This window comes from Bathycoccus prasinos (assembly GCF_002220235.1).
Source record: "Bathycoccus prasinos genomic : Chromosome_12".
In the NCBI taxonomy this organism is placed as follows: domain Eukaryota; kingdom Viridiplantae; phylum Chlorophyta; class Mamiellophyceae; order Mamiellales; family Bathycoccaceae; genus Bathycoccus; species Bathycoccus prasinos.
The window spans coordinates 226,741-249,075 of NC_023997.1; the positions used below are offsets into that span (position 1 = coordinate 226,741).

The 22,335-nt window shown below is 47.7% G+C and overlaps 13 protein-coding genes across 13 annotated transcripts; 4 read left to right on the plus strand and 9 right to left on the minus strand.

The window, feature by feature from the left end:
• Window positions 1–18: 18 nt before the first annotated feature.
• Window positions 19–504, minus strand: Bathy12g01200 (predicted protein; the record flags this gene model as incomplete). The annotated part of the gene is made up of 2 exons (XM_007509665.1): window positions 19–217; window positions 419–504. 2 exons carry the CDS (start codon window positions 502–504, stop codon window positions 19–21), a joined length of 285 nt encoding a protein of 94 aa, XP_007509727.1.
• A 461-nt stretch (window positions 505–965) lies between these two features.
• On the plus strand, window positions 966–2,072 carry Bathy12g01210 (floral homeotic protein; the record flags this gene model as incomplete). Its single annotated transcript, XM_007509950.1, has 1 exon — window positions 966–2,072. The coding sequence occupies one exon, from the start codon at window positions 966–968 to the stop codon at window positions 2,070–2,072; it is 1,107 nt and encodes a 368-aa protein (XP_007510012.1).
• Window positions 2,073–2,192: 120 nt separating this feature from the next.
• Bathy12g01220 (Septum formation protein Maf) lies at window positions 2,193–2,864 on the minus strand (the record flags this gene model as incomplete). Its single annotated transcript, XM_007509991.1, has 1 exon — window positions 2,193–2,864. One exon carries the CDS (start codon window positions 2,862–2,864, stop codon window positions 2,193–2,195), a length of 672 nt encoding a protein of 223 aa, XP_007510053.1.
• A 361-nt stretch (window positions 2,865–3,225) lies between these two features.
• Window positions 3,226–4,671, plus strand: Bathy12g01230 (predicted protein; the record flags this gene model as incomplete). The annotated part of the gene is made up of 1 exon (XM_007509810.1): window positions 3,226–4,671. The coding sequence occupies one exon, from the start codon at window positions 3,226–3,228 to the stop codon at window positions 4,669–4,671; it is 1,446 nt and encodes a 481-aa protein (XP_007509872.1).
• Window positions 4,672–4,785: 114 nt separating this feature from the next.
• On the minus strand, window positions 4,786–5,469 carry Bathy12g01240 (predicted protein; the record flags this gene model as incomplete). The annotated part of the gene is made up of 1 exon (XM_007509975.1): window positions 4,786–5,469. One exon carries the CDS (start codon window positions 5,467–5,469, stop codon window positions 4,786–4,788), a length of 684 nt encoding a protein of 227 aa, XP_007510037.1.
• Window positions 5,470–5,870: 401 nt separating this feature from the next.
• Bathy12g01250 (predicted protein) lies at window positions 5,871–8,912 on the plus strand (the record flags this gene model as incomplete). Its single annotated transcript, XM_007509692.1, has 1 exon — window positions 5,871–8,912. The coding sequence occupies one exon, from the start codon at window positions 5,871–5,873 to the stop codon at window positions 8,910–8,912; it is 3,042 nt and encodes a 1,013-aa protein (XP_007509754.1).
• A 122-nt stretch (window positions 8,913–9,034) lies between these two features.
• Bathy12g01260 (unknown protein) lies at window positions 9,035–9,907 on the minus strand (the record flags this gene model as incomplete). Its single annotated transcript, XM_007509825.1, has 1 exon — window positions 9,035–9,907. One exon carries the CDS (start codon window positions 9,905–9,907, stop codon window positions 9,035–9,037), a length of 873 nt encoding a protein of 290 aa, XP_007509887.1.
• A 184-nt stretch (window positions 9,908–10,091) lies between these two features.
• On the minus strand, window positions 10,092–11,738 carry Bathy12g01270 (predicted protein; the record flags this gene model as incomplete). Its single annotated transcript, XM_007509615.1, has 1 exon — window positions 10,092–11,738. One exon carries the CDS (start codon window positions 11,736–11,738, stop codon window positions 10,092–10,094), a length of 1,647 nt encoding a protein of 548 aa, XP_007509677.1.
• Window positions 11,739–12,004: 266 nt separating this feature from the next.
• On the minus strand, window positions 12,005–14,725 carry Bathy12g01280 (isoamylase; the record flags this gene model as incomplete). The annotated part of the gene is made up of 1 exon (XM_007509745.1): window positions 12,005–14,725. The coding sequence occupies one exon, from the start codon at window positions 14,723–14,725 to the stop codon at window positions 12,005–12,007; it is 2,721 nt and encodes a 906-aa protein (XP_007509807.1).
• A 584-nt stretch (window positions 14,726–15,309) lies between these two features.
• Bathy12g01290 (6,7-dimethyl-8-ribityllumazine synthase) lies at window positions 15,310–16,119 on the minus strand (the record flags this gene model as incomplete). The annotated part of the gene is made up of 1 exon (XM_007509649.1): window positions 15,310–16,119. The coding sequence occupies one exon, from the start codon at window positions 16,117–16,119 to the stop codon at window positions 15,310–15,312; it is 810 nt and encodes a 269-aa protein (XP_007509711.1).
• Window positions 16,120–16,186: 67 nt separating this feature from the next.
• Bathy12g01300 lies at window positions 16,187–17,080 on the minus strand (the record flags this gene model as incomplete). Its single annotated transcript, XM_007509773.1, has 1 exon — window positions 16,187–17,080. The coding sequence occupies one exon, from the start codon at window positions 17,078–17,080 to the stop codon at window positions 16,187–16,189; it is 894 nt and encodes a 297-aa protein (XP_007509835.1).
• A 582-nt stretch (window positions 17,081–17,662) lies between these two features.
• On the plus strand, window positions 17,663–18,912 carry Bathy12g01310 (predicted protein; the record flags this gene model as incomplete). The annotated part of the gene is made up of 2 exons (XM_007509887.1): window positions 17,663–18,870; window positions 18,903–18,912. 2 exons carry the CDS (start codon window positions 17,663–17,665, stop codon window positions 18,910–18,912), a joined length of 1,218 nt encoding a protein of 405 aa, XP_007509949.1.
• Window positions 18,913–18,970: 58 nt separating this feature from the next.
• On the minus strand, window positions 18,971–22,066 carry Bathy12g01320 (predicted protein; the record flags this gene model as incomplete). The annotated part of the gene is made up of 1 exon (XM_007509740.1): window positions 18,971–22,066. The coding sequence occupies one exon, from the start codon at window positions 22,064–22,066 to the stop codon at window positions 18,971–18,973; it is 3,096 nt and encodes a 1,031-aa protein (XP_007509802.1).
• Between the last annotated feature and the right edge of the window lie 269 nt (window positions 22,067–22,335).

The following is a 22,335-nucleotide window of genomic DNA, read 5'->3' on the forward strand; positions in this document are numbered from 1 at the left end:
ATCCTCTACTTTATATCATCACGCAGCAGGCGGCGGTTGCTCCATAGTCTGCGCGTTCAGCTCTGCAAACCTCACCGACACTCGCGCGCTATGTTTCAGAAATTTTTCGCAGCACTTGCTCACGCACCTCTCCTCGTCTTTTTCCAAAGACTTCCTTCGGAAACTATTCACGCACTCGCTGAAACACTTCTCGACTAAATTGTTGTACATTCTCAAACTATAATATAATACACGTCGTACGCGTGTTGTTAAGAGGAGGGAAAGTCAGTAAAACTCATTCGTTACATTACTTTCGCGCGAGTCTAGCGAATTGGATTTTGGATTTTCAGATAACGAAGAAAAAATGACGGCTGATGGTAAAGAGAAAAAAAACTCGTTATGCTGCTCGTGTTCATCACTTCTAAACTCGTCGCCTTACCTATCTCTCGTTTGCATGGTTTCAATCATGGCGACCATTTTGGTCTTATCCTCTTCCGGTAAAGAGTTCAACAGTTGCGGATCCATTTTTATTCTTGTAATGTGTCTTTGTGCGTCTTGTGTGTCTTGTGTGTAAAAAAGTGCCGAAGGCTAAAAAAGCGATTGATTTTTGTTTTTTTTGCTCCCTCGTCTTTCAGTTTTTTTTTTCTTCGTGCAAAGCTAAAAAGCGACAAAAAATCTCGGTGGAAACAAGGAACATGCTTCCACTTCCTACCACGACGACGACGCATCATCATCATCATTATCATCATCGAGATCATCATCATCTAGGAGAAGAAGGACACCACCAACAGTCGACGTCGGATTCGGAAGAGATGGCGTTCATGGCGTCCCAGTTATTGGACGGTAACACATAACTTTTTTTTCTCTTGGACTTTTCTTCTCTCTCGTATTTTTTACAACTGAATAGAATACCTGACATCTCTCTCTCTTTCTTCTTTATCTTCTTCTTCTCTCGCAACGACGACACATCAGACGACGGGCCGAACATGAGAGAATACGAGGACACGCACAGGGTATCGCACGCGTGTTTACCGTTGATTCCTACCGCGAACGATTGGCATACTGCCGTGGCGGTGTTGGCGACGAGCGAACAACAGCAACACCAACAACAACACAAAAAAGGACGTAAGAAAACGACTTCTCCAAGAAGAGAAGAGGGAGGAAAAGAAGAAGATGAAGAAGAAGGAGCGGAAGGTTTGAGAAAGAAGACGAAGAAAAAAAGAAAGAAGAACGAGGGGGAAGCAGAAGATAAAGATGATGAAGAAGAAGAGGACGAGATTGAGAAGGTTGACGCGGCGACGCTGGCGGCGAACATGAAGAAAGTGCCTTTGATCGAGAGAGATGCGAGAGGCGGCGGCGATCCAAACTTTCACGGGTTGAGAGAAAGCGGGGAAGAGCAGGGGCGACAGGAGCAGCAGCAAGAACATGAGCAGCAGCAGCAACAGCAGCAACAACAACAAGAGAAAGAAGCGACTCCGCCGCACTCGTCCAGGTTTCGCGGCGTGACGAAACACAAACGTTCCGGTCGATGGGAAGCGCACATCTGGATACGAGATTCGAAGAAACAGGTTTACTTGGGCGGCTACAGCAACGAACAGCACGCCGCCGAGGCATTCGATCTCGTAGCGATGAAGTGCAAACTGATGAAGAACGGGCGCAAAATCAAGTTGAACTATCCAGCGTCGAAATACCAAGACTTACAAGGCTATTTACTTTCCACGCCTCTCGAAGAGCTTATAATGGCGGTGCGTCGCCAGTCCCAAGGCTTCGCTAGAGGCTCTTCGGGCTATCGCGGAGTGACATTACATCCAACGGGGCGTTGGGAGGCGAGAATTGGATTACCTGGCGGGCAAAAACACGTCTATCTCGGCTTGTTTGAAACCGAGGTCGAAGCCGCTCGCGCGTACGATGTAAAACTCGTCGAGTTGCGCGGTCCCTCGATGGCGACAAATTTTGCGATATCGAACTACGCGGAATCGATTAAACTCTTCTATGAGGAAAATCCTGCCGCTGTAAACGAGAGTACCGAAAGTACTCCCTCGCCGAAAGAGGCCAAGTCCAAGAAAATGAAGAGGAAGCCTGCTCCTCATTGATGATCGAACGCGTAAATCTTCTCGTCACTTGATCCGTCCTTGATGATTATTTTTACTACTGCTACTACTACTCTACTACTACTGCTACTCTAACTATCACTACGTAAACTCATTCCTCATTCACATCGAGTCTATTCCGATTTCATCTAATATGATTTTCAACTCTCTGGAGAACGCGTGCACTGGAAATCCAACCACGTTGAAGTAATCGCCTTCGATACCTTTCACGAACGAAGACGCGTACCCTTGTATCCCGTACCCTCCGGCTTTGTCTGTCCACTCGTTCGTAGCCAAGAACGCGTCAACTTCTTTTCGTTCTATTTCGGCAAAGTTCACAACAGTCGTTTCCGAGAAATGTTTCAGTTCAGGTGTAGTCTTCTCGTTCGTATTATACGCTATGCATACGCCCGTGTGCACTTTATGTGAATTGTTCGAGTGTTTCTCCATCATCGCTCTCGCGTCTTGAATGTCCCTCGGTTTTTCTAATATGTTCCCGAAACTTTCCACGACCGTATCCGCAGAAATCACGATGAGATTACTCTTCTTCTTTTGTTCTTGTTCTTCTCTCGTCGTTCGATGATAAACCTCTTTCGCTTTCTCCCTGGCGGTACAAATCGCGTACTCGTGCCCCTTCACTCCTTCTTTAGAAATATTCTCCTCGAACGTGGAAGCGACGACGTCGAACTCGATCCCCAGGTTTCTCAAGATTTCCTGTCTGCGAGGACTTTTCGAGGCGAGCACGACGCGCCATTTCGTCGACGCGTTCAGTGCGTTTATGTATTGTAATATCATTTGATATGATTTTGATGTCTCACGAGTCGTTCGTACAAGACAAAACAAGACAAAAGGGGTGTTGGTTGTGGTTTAAAACCAACAACGAGAAGAAGAGGTTTTGTTTCCTCTTTTCCTCTTGCGAAAAGCTGGTTGTGCGAAATTTAGGTTTCGGCTTTCTGCTTTGCTTTTTCACAAAAAAAGAAACTGTGAGTGACTTTTCATCACACTGCTTTTTCGTCGTGTGTTGTGTCGAATCGAATTGACTTTTCTCTAAAATCACTAATCTTCATAGTAATATTCGTTCTTCTAAACCTGCGCACACCACCACATCCCTCGCATTAGTGGCCCACACACCTTCAGAGAGAGCGGGGAAAAGAAGATGTCGTCCGATCGACTTCAGCTCTCGCTTCAGAAACGCTTAAACGCGTGCTTAAAAAAACCGGAAAACATCGTCTGCGCGGAGTGTCCGTCGCGTTTACCGCGATGGGCGAGCATGAACTTGGGGATTTTCATATGCACGAACTGTTCGGGAATCCACAGAAGTTTAGGCGTGCACATTTCGAGGGTACGATCGACGCAGTTGGATAAGTGGACGGAAACGCAGGTGGAGTACATGGAACGCATGGGAAACGTAAGAGCGAATGTGTTTTGGGAGAAGAATTTACCTCCGAATGTGAAACCGACGAAATCGGATTTGCCAACCGTGGAGAGGTATATTAGACAAAAGTACGAGAGGAAAATGTATTGCGATAAAGAGACGGATGGGCCGGTGCCGTTGCCAGCAGGAGGTGGTGGCGGCGATGGAGTAGCAGCTGCTTCCCCGCAACAAGCGCAGCAGCAGCAGCAACATGAACAACAACAACAACAACAACCGCGACTGTCGGCGGCGGCGGGACTCTTAGACTTGTTCGGCGATATGCCGGCAGCACCGGCGCAACCACCAGCAGCAGTAGCAAATACTAGTAATCAAAATCTAGGAGCAAATTGGATGGATTTTGGGAGCGCACCGACGAGTACGACAGCGGTGCCAGCAACAGCAACGAACGACGACGATTGGGGGGATTTCTCCGCCGCTCCGGCGCCGACTTCCACAACGCCGACGCCGACGACTGCGGCGCCTGCGAATGGTGGGGTGGACATGTTCGCTGGTTTCGACGTAGCTCAGCCGCAGCCATCATCATCAACAACAGCAGCGAAAGTAGATACCACTGCCATACCGCCGAAAAATGTAGCGTCAAAAGAAGACATCATGGGTTTATTCGACGCGGCGCCGCCGTTGATGCAGCAGCCGCGACAGCCGCAACACAACATGATGATGAACGGGGTCATGCCGCATCAGCAGCAGCATCAGCAGCAACAACAACAACAAATTCCACCAATGGGTAATGGTATGATGATGAACGGCGGAGTGCCGCAAATGATGATGCAACAACAACAAAACGTAATGGGCGGAGGCGTGCCGCAAATGCAACAACAGATGGGAGGATTCATGGGAGCAGGCGCGCCGCAACAGCAATACCACCAACAACCGCATATGATGCAAGGAGGAGGATACATGCAACAACAGCTACAACCACAACAGCAACCGCTTCCTCAAATGCAAATGCAAAACATGTACGGTGGTATGCCTCCTCCTCAAGTGCCTCCTCAAATGATGTATAATCAGCAACCTCAAATTCCTGCGATGCCGCAAACGCAACAACTGAATCCGAACGCGCCGCCTCCAATTTCCTTCGATACTTTCGGCATGCCTTCGTCGACGACGACGGCACAATCTGTGCCATCGCCGAAAAAAGAAGATCTGTTCCCCGATTTGAAATGGTAAAGTAGAGGGAAACACGTAGTTAAGAGAGAAAGAGAGAGAGAAACACACAATGAAACTTGTTTTTTTATATTAGTAGATATAATTGAAAACCACAAACAAACACACAAATATTTTCTAGTCTTCGTCTTCGTCGTCTTCGTCCCACTCGTCTTCATCCTCGTCTTCATCGTCGTCTTCGTCCAATCCAATCATTTCTACCGTTTTCTCTCCTCTCGCGTCCAACGCTTTAATTCGTTCTCTCTCTTTCTGCGCTTTCAACTTTCTCTGTTCTTCCGCGCGTTTCACCAGAAGCTTTTCGCGTTCGCCTTTTTCTTTCGATTCCACTTCAGCTTTATATTTGAGTAAAGCGAAAACCCCACCGATGGCTGCCGCGACTGTCGCAGCTAATCTTAAATACACGAATTTTGACTTCTCTTGAACGTTGTGCGTTTTCAACATCGTCACCAATCTTTGCGGCAACGCTCCGCTCATCTCGTCTATTTTCTCTCCACTCTTCCAAATTTGGTACGTCGGTATCGCTTTCACTCCGCACGCAACTGCCACATCCGGGACTAAATCCACGTCCACTTTATACATTTTAATTCGATTATACTCCGCCGTTCGCGATATCGTCGACATGTACGGTTGCATCCCTTTCGATCCCATGGATGTGGAAGACGCAAACTCCACCAACACGATTGAATCTTTCGCTTTTCGTAAGATTTTCATCCACTCTTGTTCGTTGGTGATGTTTTTTATTCGCGATAAAGCGACCATCTTTCGCGCGCCTCCGGCTCTTCGGACGCCTCTTCGCGACATTATATGTTATTCTTTCGTGTCTTTCTCTCTGATACGTCTCTGTCTCTCTGATACGTCTCTTCTGCAAGAAGAAGAAGAAGAAGAAGAAGAAGAAGAAGAAGTGAGTGCGTGGGATATAATAAATGCGGCGAATTATCCATCAGCAGCACGAAAAGCCAAAAAGAAAGAAAAAGGAGGAGAAAAAAGAAGGAAGGAAAAAGAAGGAAAAAAAAAGAAGGAAAAAAAAAGGTTCTCGATGAAAGAAGTCACACAAAGAAGAAGAGAAGAGTTTTGAATCACCATTTTCTCGTCGGAAAGTTTGTGTCTGCAGACGCGCGTTTGTTTATTAGTAACCTCAACACGCAGGACAGCACACAAACAGAGAGATAAATATACACGCAACAACACGTATTAAACATAAAATGAGCGAAAACGATGGAGGAAACAACCCCGAGGATTCGGACTCGGGTGACGAGTATTCGGATTCGGATTTACACGCCGGTGGGGTCTCGGACACGGAGAACGACCAAGCGGTCATCGCGCAAGCGATGTCGGCCGAGGCGACTTTATCCGTGGACGTTGGGTCTTCGCTCACCCACCACGATTGGGCGGACATCGATAACAGCGATTTAGTCGCCAAAGTGAGAGGTTCGGCTGGGTTTCGAATCATGAGAGAGATTCAACCGTGGGACGGGGCGGCGTCTTCATCCGCCGCAGCAACGTTGTTGGATAACAAGGTGTTTGAGTATTTTTACGTGCAAAGGAAAGACTCGGACATGTTTAAGAAATTGGTCAAGGAGTGCTTCCCGAAAGAGTACGAACAAGCCTCCTCGGATAAAGAGGAGAAGAAGAGATTGCAGTCCATGTGGGCGCAACAAATCATGGACGAGTTGAAAGGGATGAGAGAGTACGCGAAACATACCATTCGATGGTTGACGGCGATAAATAACGCGCAAGCGGGAGATTTGTTATTTTTGAAGAGGGAGGCGTTGATGAATGGAGAACACTCGATTCAGTGGAAAGCGGCGGCTATCGTCTGGGAGAGCGTATCGAATAGGATTAAAGATCAAACGTTCGCGGCGATGCACGCGTGGACGAATAAAACTGGAGCGCAATCCGGAGGGGTGCCGAGAATGTATAAACATCAGCACGAACTTTTGGAGGTTTTGGATAAGCATTACACGGTTACTGAACAGGCTGTGGAGAGTGGAGGGAAAATGCCGTTACCGTTGCACGTGATTTTAAGCACACCGACTGGGTCTGGTAAGACGTTTACCGCGGTTCTGACGTATTTGCGTCTGATCAAGCAAAAGCATAAAGACGTCATCTTGTTGTATTCCGTGCCGACGAAGCAGGTTTTGAAGAGAGTTGGCCAGGAGTGCGAAGCGCACGCCGTGCCGTATTGGACGGCGGCCAGAGATAATACCGGTGATGGGACGATGACGCAAGTCAGAAGACCGTATTCTATCCGAGATAAGGCGAGGAATAAAAAAGCTGTGAGAGCGGCGAGGGCCATCGGAGAGAAAGTTTCAGCCGGTAGCGGCACGGTGGAACAACAGCTAGAATATGCCGCGGATATTGGTTTCAAGTTAAAAGATCATGGCGCGGGGAAGCCAGATATTATCATTGCAGATTTGAATACGACGGCGAGAATATTAGAAGCGGCGAAGAAACAGCCGGAATCGAGTTTTTATAACCAATCGAAAATTTTGCTCTACTTTGATGAACCGAATATGGGAATTCATTTAGACCCAAAGGTTTTAGGCGTCGTTTCAAACATTCAAGCGAATATGCCGCACGCGGCTGTGCTAGCTTCTGCAACGCTGGGCACGTGGGATACGTTAGAAGATTGGTGGAAAGGCCCGACGGAGGCGAGGAGAGACACCATTGAAATGGCACCGTACGAGTTACCGATGTCGAAACTCGCGGTGTTTAACCAAGCGACGAATGAAATTTCTACGATTTCTCCGTTTGGGATGTTCAAAAACTATGGTGAATTCCAAAGAGCTATGAATGATATTCGCGTTCCGACTTTGTTGTTGAGGCACATGTCCGCCAAGCAAGGCAACGAGTTATTAGGCATTGATGGTCCGGAAGCGGCATGGGAGAAAGTCTACGGGGACGTCAAATCGTTACGATTGGCCATCGAACCAAAGATGAAAACCATTCCGCAGCCTGATTTCGAAAAGTATAAAGTTCGCTGGGCTACTGGAGAAGGTGCGCCGAAGAAAGTTGCCGGCATTCGAGATGCTTTAAGTAAGGAAGGTGTGACTATGGTTGGTTGCATCAACCCGAGGAAAACGGCGTTGGAACTCGCCGGTTTCGAAAACAAAGAAGACTGGCAAGCCGCCGTGCATAAATTGAATTCTAAATTGAAAGAAGCCGAGAGAATGTTAAAAGAAAACGCTAAGGCTGAAAAACGAGCCGCGAAGAAGAAAGGCGACGCCGACGATGAAAACCCAGCCGATGCCGGGGACGACGTTCAAGTCGGATTGGTCACCTTGAGACCGATGTTGAAAATCTCTTTAGCAGAGGCGTTGGAGTCGGACATCGACACTTTGGTCATGTTGTCCCGAGGCGTCGCGTACGCAAGTGGTAAAGGCACGGAGACTATGGTAAAGCGATTGTATAATCAAGCGTTGTTGACGGTACCGGATTCTTTGAAGGGAAGGTCGCCGCCGTTGAACGTGCTTGTTGTCGATTACTCGTCTATTTACGGTACCGATTGTCCCGCCGTGGACACGTTACTCTTGCAAGAAGAGCTCGGAAGATTACTTGCCTGGGAAGATTTGCAACAGTTTATCGGTCGTCTCCGTCGCGACGGTTTGTGTATCTTCTTCTCCTTGGGGACTTTGCGAAAAGCCGTGTTGGGTTCGCACGTCGAAGCCGAAGAAATTCAGAAAACAATCAACTTTCAGAAAGCGGTCGAAGAGACAACGTTGAAACTCGTAGAATCGAAGAAGTACGACAGTGCATCGGTAAAAGGAGCTTTGGAACCATTAGCCGAACAGTTTGGTAGGCGTACGGGAGAAGCTGGCGCTTTTGCCGTAATTGCTCTCGCGTGCCTTTCGTTGAAGCCACAAGACATGCCAGATTCCGATAAAGAACTCTCCGCGCAAATGGTCAAAAACGTCGAGAAATTTAGTGAAGCTTTAGAAAAAATTATCGGGAAGAAACAAGACCAAATCAGTTTGGTTTCCATTCTTGAGTCTCTCGCGTGCTCGCAAGCCCCATTTGAAGGTCGAACAGGGGGTGCCAGAGTTTTGGGATGCGCAGCATCGTTTCTTAAAGGGATATACGACGCCGACTTGCTCTCTGAAGATGGTATTTTCGCGTGGGCGAATCAGCGGGCGAAAGATATTAAGAACGATCCGGACGCCGATCAAAGGTTCTTTATGAAAGTGAAACCATTTGTGCAGTGGTTGCAAGAAGCCTCGGAAGACGAGGAGTCGGACGAGGAGTAGATAAGAGCACAGAGTAAAAGGAGAGTAAAAATATTTAAATTCAACCAGTAATAATCAATAATCAATACTTATTATGAATCAACAACGCGCGTTCAGCCTAAATCTATTTTGCTCTACTATTTCTACAGCGCAATCGGGGAAGGTCCACGATGCGTCACACGAACACTTAAACCAATCGCATGTTCTTGTTGTCGTTGTTCTTTTTGTTCTTTTTCTATGCCATCCATCCAACGCTTCAGAGCTTCTTTGACGAGCGCGTCTTCAATTAGACTTTCAGGATAGGTGAACCCATACATCACCTCGTCCTTGTCGTTTATGCATTCGACTTTCACCAGCGAACACAAAGAAAGCTTTCGTGCGGTGACGTTGGCGATCTGCTCTTTTTCCTCCTCGCTTTCGTATTTCTTATTCGATCCGTAATAATACAAAATAGGATACCCAAGCATCCATCCGACGAACGTTTGTGGAGGTATGGCGCCTTCGCCGAGATCGCTCTCGTCGATATTCACACCTGAGTTCGAGGATATTTTCGCACGACAAGCGGTCATAACCGTAATCTCTAATGGTGTCATTTTTCGAGCGCGCGCGTTTTCTTGGTCTAAATCCACTAAAATTGGCATATCGTGAGACAACAACTCCTCATCTTCCCCTAATGTAACGAACACAACCGTGTCGAGAATACTACAAACTTTCAAAAGCACTCCTTCTTCTTCCTCTCCTCCTCTTCCGCGCGACCGCGACAAAGGTATTAAAACGTCTTCATTTAGCTTTTTAGATATCAATTCTATGTCTTCTTTCGTCATCAATGGTGCGTAATCGAGCATAAACGCCGGGCGAACACCCCTAATTACAGATACGAAATCTCTCGAGAGTTCTCCCTTCGCTTTGGAACCAAACTTTTTCTTCTGTATTTTTGATTCATCTGTGAGACAGTCGAGGAGACTCTCAACTCTCGAGAGAAGCCAAAGATCGTCTGCAAATGCGCCCGGATGCATCTCTTCTTCTTCTTCTTCTTGTTGTTATTATTTTATCGTTATCATTATTCACCTATTCTGGTGGCGTTTGAGGAAAGAATTTTTTCTGGCGAAACACACACATTTGGCTCAAATCTACTCATTTTATTACATAAATATTCAACTACTCTGGGCGATGTATAAAAAAATATCATTCTTACTTTTACTAACCGTGCGCGTGACTCCCACTCCCGTGTCTGCTCGAGCTTCTGTCTCTGGCATACGCCCAGTGTCGAGGCGGTCGACATCCACCGAAGGACTTGGAACACGCCGGACACGATTTCTTCCTCTCCGCGTACGTCTGTTTCGTCAACTCTCTCTTCAAATCTTTACCTTTCATCTGTAAAGAAGTCGCTCGAAAGTTTGATAAATCTACGCTCGGCATTCCAGCTTCGCTTTTACACTCTTGGCATTTACTCTTGGACTCATGACACTCCACCACGCACGGCTCGGCAAATTTTACGAGTTTCTCCTCGGCGAGTTTCTTCACGACGAACCACTCGGCGCCGTCTCGCTCGCCGTTGGCGGGTTCATCGCACGCGTCGTAGTAGTGATACAAGGCACCGTGTTCGCTTGAAACTTGAAAACCAAATAAGTTCACCTCGTGACATCTAGATAACGCTATTATGATTCCGTATAAACCGCTCGTCGGCATGAAATTCAAAGAGTGCGCCATGTGTTCGACGAACCCTTGATCGAACGCAGCCATTTTAATGGACTTGTCGCCTTTCTTCGTTTTAATAAACGCAGCTAAAGACGCGTGAGATCGCATGTGTACTAACAACAACTCTTTCCCTTCTCTGAACGCCCAATTTTGGGTATTTGTAATCCTATGCGTTGTCTTTGATCCGGCGTGCGCTTCCAATCCACCTTTTGTTGGCGCCGAGTTGAAGCGAAATACTGCGTCGTGTTCATCGATAAACTTCCCGTTTTCGTAATTCAACAATATCCCGGACGATCCGACCACGGCGCATTTATTGTACACCTCCCCAACCGCATCGTTTTGCGGCATAATCGAAAGCAACTCTTGGTCTACTGGGCCTAACACTCGATGTCCTTTGTCCGCGTCCTTCTCCTTCCCGGGTAAAGTCACCTCGATGTTCTTCCTCTTCCCGGTGATTTTCTTGCTCATCGTAATCGACCCAGCAAAACCTAATCCTCTCTCAACTTTAGCTTTGATGTGTTTCCCTTTTAAAGGGTAAGCCCTCTCGCAATGGTCGCCTTGCCAAAGTTTCGCGCACAAACAGGTTCGCGTGGCTTTTTGACAGACGCCTTTCGGGTGATGACAAGCCGTCGCATCGTCCGGGTCGCACGAGGCTGAGGCAGAGGAGGAAAGTCCACTATTCATGCTATTCTTGCTGCTGCTATCATCTATGCTCACGACAATATCGTCGTTCGTGTGTCTATGCGTCGGCTCGTCTCCTTCCTCTGAAGTCTCTCCTTCTTCGCTACTTCTGCTACCCAACTCGTCGTTTGCATCATCAACATCCACATCTTCTTCTTCTTCTTCGTGATTTCCCGTCGTCGTCGCCCAAGTGGAAGCAGAGGATGAAGAGGAGAACCAAGAGGAGGAAGATGCGCTCGAGGAAGAAGAACTCCGACTCGCCGCTAAGTTTGGAAGTTGTTGTTGCACGCGATGATGATGATGATTAGGAGATACGCCTTGTGGAGGCGAATCGCCCAAAATCATAAACAAAACGTATCCGATACACACGGACAGAACGACGGCGACGAGTAATCTCCTTTTCGGTCTCGATTGAGGAATTTTCGGTATCATCGATGAGGATGACGACGACGAGAGAGACGGTGCCATGACTTGAGAGAGAGGGAAAACGAGAGGGAGACGGAGAGAGAGAGAGAGAGAGAGAGGAGTTTGTTGTTTACCTCTTTCTCCCTCGAGAAGTCTGACGTTTTTTTGAAGCGAACATATTTAGGTTTCAGGAGCAACGTTTACGAGACCGTTTTTGTGGATGGTTTCATTCAACGTGTGATTAAATTACAACAACAAAAATGTATGCGGACGTACTACTAAACACGTCCTCTCTCTCTCTCTCTCTCTCTCTCTCACTCTATTTATTATTATATTTCCTCCTCCTCCTCGTCGTCATCTAATTCTGCTTTTAAAACGACGCAACTTCTATCCAAAATGGTAAATCTGTTCGCTCGTAATTGCGGACGAACCATAGCTTCCGCGGTGAACCTGTCTTCGTCGGAGATGTCCTCGGCGCTGACGAAATCAAACGGCGTTTCCAGAGAGGTGTCTAGAACACATCTCCAGTGCAATCCGGCTGGTAACTCGGGTAAAGTGACCAAAATACTCTCAAAGTTGGCGTTGAATGCGACGTAGAACTTTTCCGGGTCTTCAGGAGTGTTGGCGGAGATGGTGTATGCTATAAATCGACTCGTTTCTTCCCAATCTGGTTCGTGCGGTTTGACGCCGTGCCATTGACAGTTGGCGTCGGTCGGGAAGTCCGGTAAGCGGAAGGCGCCGTGTTGAGCGCGAAATTCAGCCATTTCCGAGCAAAATCGTTTCAAACCATCGCCAGAGAGTGGGTCTAACGCTTGGTCCCAGTCGATGTAGTTTAAGTAGTTGTCGTGGCAGTACGTGTTGTTGTTGCCGTTTTTGGTGTGACCGTATTCGTCGCCCATGGTGATCATCGGAACGCCTTGAGAGAGAAACAACGCGCAGAAAAAGTTGCGCATTTGTCGTTCGCGTAAAGCGACGATGTTTTTGTCCGTAGTCGGGCCGTCAGCCTCCGGGCCACTGCCGCAGTTCCATGAAATGTTGTGATTTTCGCCGTCGTTGTTGTCTTCGCCGTTGAAAAAATTGTTCTTTTCGTTGTAGGAAACCAAGTCGCGCAAGGTGAATCCGTCGTGGCAGGTGACAAAGTTGATCGAGCTTTTCGGTTTCCGTCCAGAGGCGTGATAAATGTCCGGGGACCCGCACAAGCGAGAGGCCATGGCACCGACGAATCCGTCGGACCCTTTGATGAAGTTTCTGACGTCGTCTCTAAACTTACCGTTCCATTCGGCCCAGACGCCGTAGTGCGGGAACGTGCCGACTTGGTACAACCCGCCGGCATCCCAAGCTTCAGCGATTAACTTGACGTTACGCAAGACTGGGTCGTTGGAAATCGCGCGCAGCACGGGTGGATCTTCCAAATTTGTTCCGATTGGAATCTTCTGTAACGGATTCTTAGGAATCGGGTTCCCGTCTTGATCGTAGAGCACCTCCTCTTCGTCGTTATACGGCATCCCGTTCGTCGTAGAATCCGCAGAGTTTACGTTGTTGATGCCACTATTCGGTTGCGCGCTGGCTAACAAACTCAACTCTTCGGCCGTCGGACCTTCCTCGCCTTTATAATGCGACGCCTCTCTCGTCAAAATGCTCGCTAAATCGAACCGAAACCCGTCGATGTGGTATTCCTCCACGAAATGTTTCAACGAATCGACGATTAAATCTGCCACCATCGGGTGATTACAGTTCAAAGTGTTCCCGCATCCGGAATAGTTGTAGAACTCTCCAGTCGGAGCAGTCACGTAATAACTTCTGTTGTCTACGCCTCTGAAAGAAAGCGTCAATCCTTTTTCGTTCCCTTCCGCGGTGTGATTAAACACGACGTCCAAAATCACCTCCATATCGTTCCTGTGACACTCTCGAACTAACTTTTTAAACTCGTCGTTACTCTTTCGTCCGCAATCGGCTTCGCCAACTTTGGCGTATTTCGTCATTGGCGTGAAAAAGTTCACGGTGGAATACCCCCAAAAATTTCTCCTCAACTCGCCAGTTTCCGGGTTTCGTGTATTTTCGTCGGAATATTCCAACTCGTTAAACTCGTGAATCGGGAGTAACTCTAAGCAATTCACGCCGATTGATTTCAAATACGGAAGTTTGCCGATCATATCCTCGTACGTTTGTCCAATACCTCTCACGTGACCTTCGTAGATGGTTAAATCGGCGAGTTCGTACTCCGGCGACTCCACGCCTTCCCAATCGAACGCCTCATTCTCGGAACCTCTATTATACAAAGCTGGAACCCCGCTCGCGTATTGCGGCCAGTTCTTTTCCAAATCGTTTTCTGCTCGTTGATTCGTTTCCCCGTACCGTTCGCGGTTGCAACACACGTGCTTGGCGTACGGATCCAACACAATTTTGTTAAAATCAAACGCGTGCCCTGGTAACTTGGGACCATTTACTCGATAGCCGTACAAACACTTCTCGGACAAATTCGGCACTTCGACGTGCCAAATCACCGCGTCGTCCTTCGCTCTTTCCGTTCTAAAGCCACTTGTTGGGTCTAAATCAATCTCTGCCGTTATCTTTCCACTCTTAAAATCTTCCTCGGAATACAACACCAACGTCACATTTGTCGCGTTCTGCGTCCGAAGCGCAAAGTTCACGCTCTCGTTTTCCAACCTCGTCGCGCCCAACGGCGACGGTTCTCCGCAGGTCGGTTCGCCTCGGTTTAACGGAGTCTCCGCTATCGGTCGAAGTATATTTGTCGTCGATTTCGCTTTCTTAGAAGGAGGAGGAGATGAAGGCGTTTTCGTTTTTGATACCGTCGAAACTACTGCAGTTGTTTTCGAACTCTTCTTCATCTTTGGCGCAGGAGGAGGAGAAGGTGAAGGAGGAGGAGTAACAGGAGGAGGCGCTTTTGTGGCGACTGTCGAGGTTGTTTTCTCGTCTTCTCGAGGCTTTTCCCCACCAATGCCACCTAAACCAACCGCGGCTGGATTGTTCGGATCGCCAAACTTTGTCTTTCTCTTCGGCGGGGGAGGATCTGCGGCGATTCCGTTCATTTCCGCCGCGCGAGGAAAAAGTACTCGACCACCACGGATGCGTCTTTTCGTGAGGACGAGATTATGCGCGCTTTTTCTTCTTGGATAATAAAAAGTCGCCGCGAATCGATTATTCTTTAATTGATTCTTTTTCCCTCCTTGTACTCCTCCTCCTCCGCGCATCGTCGTTTGTATTCCCGCGTAACTGCTCGCGGCTGGAAAAACTATCATTCTTTCTTTCTTACTAATGAATGATGATGGAAACCACCGACCTTTTAGAGCAAAGCAAAGCAAAGCAAAGCAAAGCGGTTAAAATCTGAGGAATGAGTATAACGAGATTAGATGAGATGAGTTCACAAAAGAGAGAAAATTTATTGATTATTCCGCCTAAAATAAAAGGAGCCAAAAACACCAAGAACACAACGACATGAAGAGAGCTCTGTATTATTCACGAGTCTTTCGTAGTATTTATACTTACTAAGAAGAAGAAGATGGAGGAGGAGGAGGAGAACAACTTTGACAGTACTACTAATAACGACGCGACAACAACCTTCTTAGAAGAAGAAGACATTCGGTGACGACGGCTATTCTTTATTAGTAGGATTTCATACCATCATCGTCCTGGCCATTCGAATCGCGGCGCGAATGGCGTTGCCGGCGTACGCCACTCTCGTTTCCGCCTGCTCCGCGGTTGCCCCGGGACCGATGATGCCCATCCCTACCGGTTTGCGATATTCCAACTCCAACTGCTTAAAAATCAACGAGCACGTATTTCCCATCTCCTCGCCGTGTAAAGTGGAACCTTTTTCTATGTATCCTAAAACGCACGCCGCGTCGAGCGAGTCGTCCATGAGCATGTTTTCTAATATTAACGGCGCTTCGTACGTGCCCGGAACGAAGACGACTCGAGTGATTTCGGCGTTCATCGCCAACGCCGAGAGGCGCGCGTCTTCGAGCATGCGGTTCATGAGTTGGTCGTGAAACTCGCCGATGACGATTCCAAGCTTCACCTTTGTCTCTTCGTTCACATCGCCGACGTGTGAAATCTCACAATTCGTCCACTTCGACTTCTCTCCGTCGGTTTCGTGCGCGAACGTCACTTTCCCTCCCGGACTGTGAAACTGATACGTTTCCTGTATCTTCGCCGGTTGTTCTTGTTGTTGTTCTGATGATGATGATGATGATGATAAACGAAATCCTCTCTTGAAATTGTTGCCCTTTTTCGATGATGATGATGATGACGACGATGGTCTGTTGATACTATTGTTCGTAGTAGCACGAGTAGACGAAGATGGTAAGCTGGTGACTGATGATGAGTGTATGAAAAAAGGTAAAGAGTTGAGCATATTGACAAAGTGGAAGTGTTGTTGTAATAATGGGCCTTGTTTTTTGTGTGGGATGACGACGAGGTACATTTTGAGAAGAAGAAAAGATATGCGATTATTATGCTGTCTCTCTCTGTGTGTGTGTTATTACAAGAAGTTATTCTTCTGATTCTGATTCTGATTCTGATTCTGAATATAACTCTCCATCCTCGTATCGCCAACCGCGTGGTAATGGGCAGTTGTTGTCGAGGAGGTATTGTACACATTCGGTTTGGTTTTTCTCGTGTGCGTACAGTACGCTCCATTCGTCCCACGGCGCTTTGGCGGTTTCGTGTAAGTACTTCAAACAGTCTAGGTGACCTTCCTCGGCTGCATACCAACACGCCCATGCGTCATATTTATCAAACTTACGCTCAACAAGATATTCGAGTATGTGGAGATGACCATTTCGAGCCGCCCAAGGGGCAATTCTCCAATCCCACGGCGCTTTGACTTCTTCGCGTAAGTATTTGAGTACCTCGAGATGACCTGCTGAGGCAGCATTTGCACACGCAAACACATTGATAGGACACTTCTTTGCAACGCAATACTTTACCATTTCCATATTGCCTTGTTTTGCGGCCGCATTAATCGTCCCTGAATCCCATTCACACTTTTTCTCCTCTTGTATCCACTTGAGCAACTCGAGTTTATTCGTTTTAGCAACTTCCAAGCAGAAATCTCTTTCGCTCCAGTTACTCGGCCACAACGATTTATTCTCCCACGCAACTTCCAAAGTCGATATCGACGACATCTCGCTCACATCAAACCTCTTTTTCAAATCACCCGCGCGAGAGGATCTCTTAAGCAACTTTCTCGTTTCACTGTTCACCTCGTACAAGAATTTCACATCATTCGAATTCAATCTCGGAAGAATGTGATTGAAAGTTATATCGTCGTTGTTGACGATCACATCCCACAAATCTCTCTCACGTATTCGTCTCTTCTGCGCTGTCACTCCAAGAGGAGAAGAAGACAAAGAAGAAGAAGAAGAAGGAGAAGAGCGCATCATTTTCGTCGCTCGCTTTGTTATTGTCTTTGCAAATTATAACTTCTCTTCCTCTCTCTCTTTCTTTCTTTCTTTGTGCGCGCACATGTGAAGATTCTTTTTTTTTGCGAGAATGAGAAATTGAGACGTTTTTTGCCCCCAAAAATCTGGACCCCGAGACGAACGAGACGACTCTGGATCTCGTTAACAAAACGGATGATGACAACAAAACAAAAAAAGAAACGCTTCGGAAAAGTCACGCGGCTTCCACCGAGATTGGAATGGTATCAAGGGGTAGTCATCAAAGCAATTCAATTATTCTCTGAATGAACAGAAAATGGTTTTGAAGTGCGGGCCTTCGTGCTCGACCGCGCAGACTTATTGCTCGTCATCAACGTTGAAGAGTTCGTCAGTTAAAAGGAAACTGAAGAGTATCGAAAAGACTTTAGAAATAATCCATATTAAGTACAGTCGATAACCAATTAGGGTTTAGGAAGGTACATAGAAACTAGTGGTAAAACCCTAAAAAACAAAAATGAGAAGTTTCTCCCGCCACAAACGACGGCATAATAAATGAACCAAAACAACGAAGAAAAGTATTAGGAAATGAAGCGACTTCGGCGCCTTCTCCCTTCCTCCTCCTCCTCCTCCTCCTCCCAAAACGTCGTCGTCGCTCCTTTTATTACTTCTTCTTTTTCTTCTTGGTCTTCTTCTTCTTCGCAACATCATCATCATTATCATCATCATCATCACCGTCAAACACATTCGGTTGTTGAGAACGCCAACAACTTCGATGAAAGAAGAAGAAGAAGAAGAAGAAACGAAAGAAGAGACGATGATGCATCATACGACGACTACTGGAAGAAGAAGAAGAAAAAGGAAGTCAACAACAACAACAACAAAATTGTATCATCGCGTGGATTCGCGGCGTCTTCCTCTTCCTCTTCATCCTCTTCCTCTTCCTCTCCTGCAGTGAAGAATAACAACAACAACAACAACAACAACAAGGAAATAAACCCATATATAGCCTTAGCCCGTTTAGACAAACCCATAGGCATATATTTACTCGCCTATCCGTGTTTGTGGTCGATTTTACTCTCCTCGTCCACGGCTGCGATACCACCGGCGACGGAAGAAATAGCCGCCATGACCGCCTTGTTCTCCGCCGGCGCGGTGTTGCTTCGAGGCGCCGGGTGTACCGTCAACGACATTTGGGACAGAAAAGTAGACGCTAAAGTAGAGAGAACGAAAGATAGACCGATAGCATCTGGCAAGATAACGGTACCAAACGCGGTGGCGTTTTTAGGCGCGCAATTAGGATTAGGAAGCGTCGTTTTATACCAGCTCGATTTCAACACGCAGATTTTGGGCTTGATGTCTTTACCGCTGGTAGTCGCGTATCCTTTGATGAAACGCGTGACAAACTTACCGCAATTATTTCTCGGGTTTACGTTGAATTGGGGCGCGTTAATGGGATGGACCGCAATCACTGGGGGTGTTTTAGAAGCACCAGCTTTAGCGTTATACGGGAGCGGCGTGTGTTGGACGATGGTGTACGATACGATTTACGCGCATCAAGATATCGACGACGATAAGAAAATTGGCGTCAAGTCTTCCGCGCGATTATTCGAAAACAACACGAAAGGTATTTTGTCTACTTTTGGTATCGGTGCAATCTCTGGTTTACTCGCCAGTGGGTATTTAGCGGACGCGCATTGGGCGTTCTACCCGTTCCTTTTGTCCACCGCGGGGACGCATTTGTTTTGGCAAATATATACCGTCGATTTGAAGAACAGAAAGGATTGCGGAGACAAGTTCCGAAGCAACCAAACGTATGGAGGTTTAGTTTTGAGTAGCATCCTAGCCGCAAAAGTTGCCGAAAACGTTTTATAATGTTATTATTTCTCGTCGTCTTTAAAACAACAACTTGCTATTGATTCTGTCTATTTTTTCCTCCGCCTCTTCGCCGCCGCTCACTAAATACGCCAACTTTGCCTCGCTCAACAACCCGATTTTCTGAAGACTCTCACCGGCTTTCTCGAATTCATTCCTGCCAATCTCGTGCGCCCACTTGGCGGTGTCGTTACTCGTCATAAAAAAATGCGAGAGATGTTCGGAAAACTCGTCCGGGAGTTCTCTGAGCAGAGCCGAAACTCTTCTCGACGACGACGACGAATTGAATATCTTTTCAAAGACGTAAAACGCAAACCCGTTTTCGTTAAATGGCGCAGCATCTTCCGCCTTTAACGTTCGCATGTAGTGAAACAATCGCGCTTTTCCACCTTCCGCGTCGCAAAAAGTGAACAACTCGTCGTAGCCAAAGTGCGATTCGCACGTCGCGGCGACGTTTTCCGCGGGACACACGTGCGCCCGAGCGCAAAGAAGCAACGTCGGCAATATCAACGTGCGATCGCTTTTATACTCCATCAACGATCTCTCCGTTCTCGCGTAAAGAACGTTAGACGCAGAAGCGTCGAGTAAAGGTTGCGCCACCGTGAATAACGGGACACCAACGTCCAATCTCTTCCTCGCGTTGAACACGTCGATGGAGAATTTTGAAATCGTTCGCATGCACTCCCTCGCGCTCGCTTGCGACGTCCAGTTTTCTTCAACCGAAACTCTTTGCGCGGGATATAAATCCGACCAGCATCGTCTGTATTCGTTGGAACACTCGAGCGCGATAGACACGATTCTTGCCGCTTGATTTATGCACTCGTACTCGACGTCATCGGCTAAACGTTGCGTTTGTTGAGAAGCCTCTTTGATTTTCTGTTCGACAACCGCGCGAGTCGCGTTCCAAAAGACGTCTGAAAAGAACGACGAACGGCTGAAAAAGATATCGTCGACGTCGATAGCGTCATCGCGAACGAGACGAGTCAGCGTGTTGTCGCCTTTTGCTATGCCTTCCCCCGCAAATCGTACTATATCGCTGAGTAAACTTCGATGCTTTTCAGTTTCTTCCATCTTCAGTTGATCTAACAGCGCTCGCAACCGGAGCAACGCAAACGTTGTCTCTCCGTGTCTCAAGACTTCCATCTTTTCCGATGGCGTAGTGTTTTCCCACGCGCCTGAATCGACGAGAAACTTTGCGTATTTCTCGTGCACGCGCGCTTTTTCTTCCAACAACGTCCTTAATCCTTTACCACTTCTCGATGTTGCTCCTGCCCAGCGCTTCGGTAAGGTATCGACTAAAGCCGCCGAATGCGCCGCGAAAGGTTTCGTCGCTTTCGCAGGTCCCGCGATGGTTTGTTTTGCCGCGAGCTCTGCTATGCCTTCGTAATTGTTCAAATTTTCAAACGCATCTTTCACGAATCTCGCATCTGCTGCTCTCGCGCTATCGTCGTACGCGGTTGAGACGCTCGCGTACGGTGAACGCGGATTGTTGTCGTCGTCAAGCTTCATCTCGTGCGCTTCTCTTACTAACGGCGAAAACATTTGTTTGCGAACGTCTACGATTCGCGATTTTATGGGACTCGTAAACGGCTGCGCAGACGTCGCTTGCGGCGGTGACGCGTATTCTTCCGAATCCGGTGGCGAAAACGTCCACACGCACCTCGATGGATCGAGCGCCAAGAAGCTATTGTATTCGCGCAAACTTCGGCACACCGACGCGACGGATTCTTTCAAAACCATGGATTTATGAAAATGCTCTCCGTAATGACACGTCGCGTTTGCCTGTCCCCTAGCACCGCCAATGAAACTGGTATTACTGTACGTAACAATGGCGTTTCCATTTCTCGAGAGTGCAACTCTATCACACTCAGATGCCGCAATTTCAAAAGAGCGCACCAGATTCGCTTCGAGCGTCGATGCGGAAGACTCGCCGGTGTTCTTTGCCATTTCAAAGACGTGCGCAACTTTTGCAAACTGCAAAGACTCGCACAAAACGACGCTCAAGAATCTATTATTACTATTACTACTACCGATACGGCTACCATTCGGCACAGAAATCCAATCTGAATCTAAAACTTTGCTAAACGCGTTCGTCTTTGCCACGAGTTTCTCGTTTACGTCGCAACTGCACACCATCTCCGGCGTCATCACGGAAGAATCCAGCGAACACATCCACATTTCCATCGCTCCTTTCTCTTTAGCTACAAAGAACATCCTCTGAACCGTGTTCATCCCCGTATTTCCACCTCTCAAAGCCTCTCGCGACATCTCTGCCCACATCATCGCCACCACCGGTTGCTCGCTTCCGTTTTGAAACAGAAAGCTCCCAGCCTTTTTGGATATCTTTGACGCAATTCTCGCGGCAGCCGTTGACGGCGACGCCAAAAGCGACCCAGCTCCTCCTCTTCCTCCTCCTTCTCCTCCACTCCCACCCCCTTTCCTCGGAGTGGACGAATAATCGTATTCCGACCCGACCGTCAACTCCGGTCCTTCTCGTCTTTCGCACTTATCGACGACGCACCCTCTCACGGTATCGTCGCATCGAGCGCACCACACGTCCCCGTTCGCGTCGCCTAAAAGCGCGACCACGCCGCCGTCGCTCATGGCGGAAGCGATTAATGTCGTCAATCGATTATTGCTTCGCTCTCGTTCGCCGAAACATTTGCCGTGGATACTTTCCTCCCGTTCTTCTTCTGTTTCTTCTTCTTCTGTTTCTTCGAGGAGAAAACTGACAACTCCGGTTCTTTTCGACGCGACGACGCACACGCGTTTCTTCGCCGTCGTGGTCACGATATCGCAAAGAATATCGTCCACGTCGGCGTCGTCTGCTGTTGATGTTGATGATGAAACCATCTCGTTTTGAAACGTTCGCATCGTCCCTTCTTCTTCTTCCTCTTCGTCGTCGTTTTCCTTCGTCGCGGTTGAACGAGTACACGAAGCGATCGAGACGACATGTTGTCCGTTCCAATGCTTCTTCGTCTTCTCGTAAAGAAACGCGAGCGGTTGCTCCTCCTCTTCCTCGATTTTTATTCGAGCAGTAATAGCAGCAGAACTAGGACTACTACCAGGACTACTGCGACGAGTAAAAGCTTCCGGTAACGTAAACAGCGCTTCCATTTCTCCGTCCAAAAAGAGTGTCCTCGAGACTTGAACGAATGGAGCGCGTTGGTTCAAAATTTTGCGTCAAAACTTCAGTCTCGCGTTTCCCTACTTTGTGAGAACAACACTCACGCGCGCGAAAACGACGGAGGAGGACTTTTGCCCCGATGCAGAAGACCAAGAAGAAGAACAGTGATAAAATCGATCGTCGGTTTGAAGAACGAGTTTCACCCGGAAAAGGAGGAGGATAGATAACACAACTACGACGGCGTAACGACAGAAGAGAC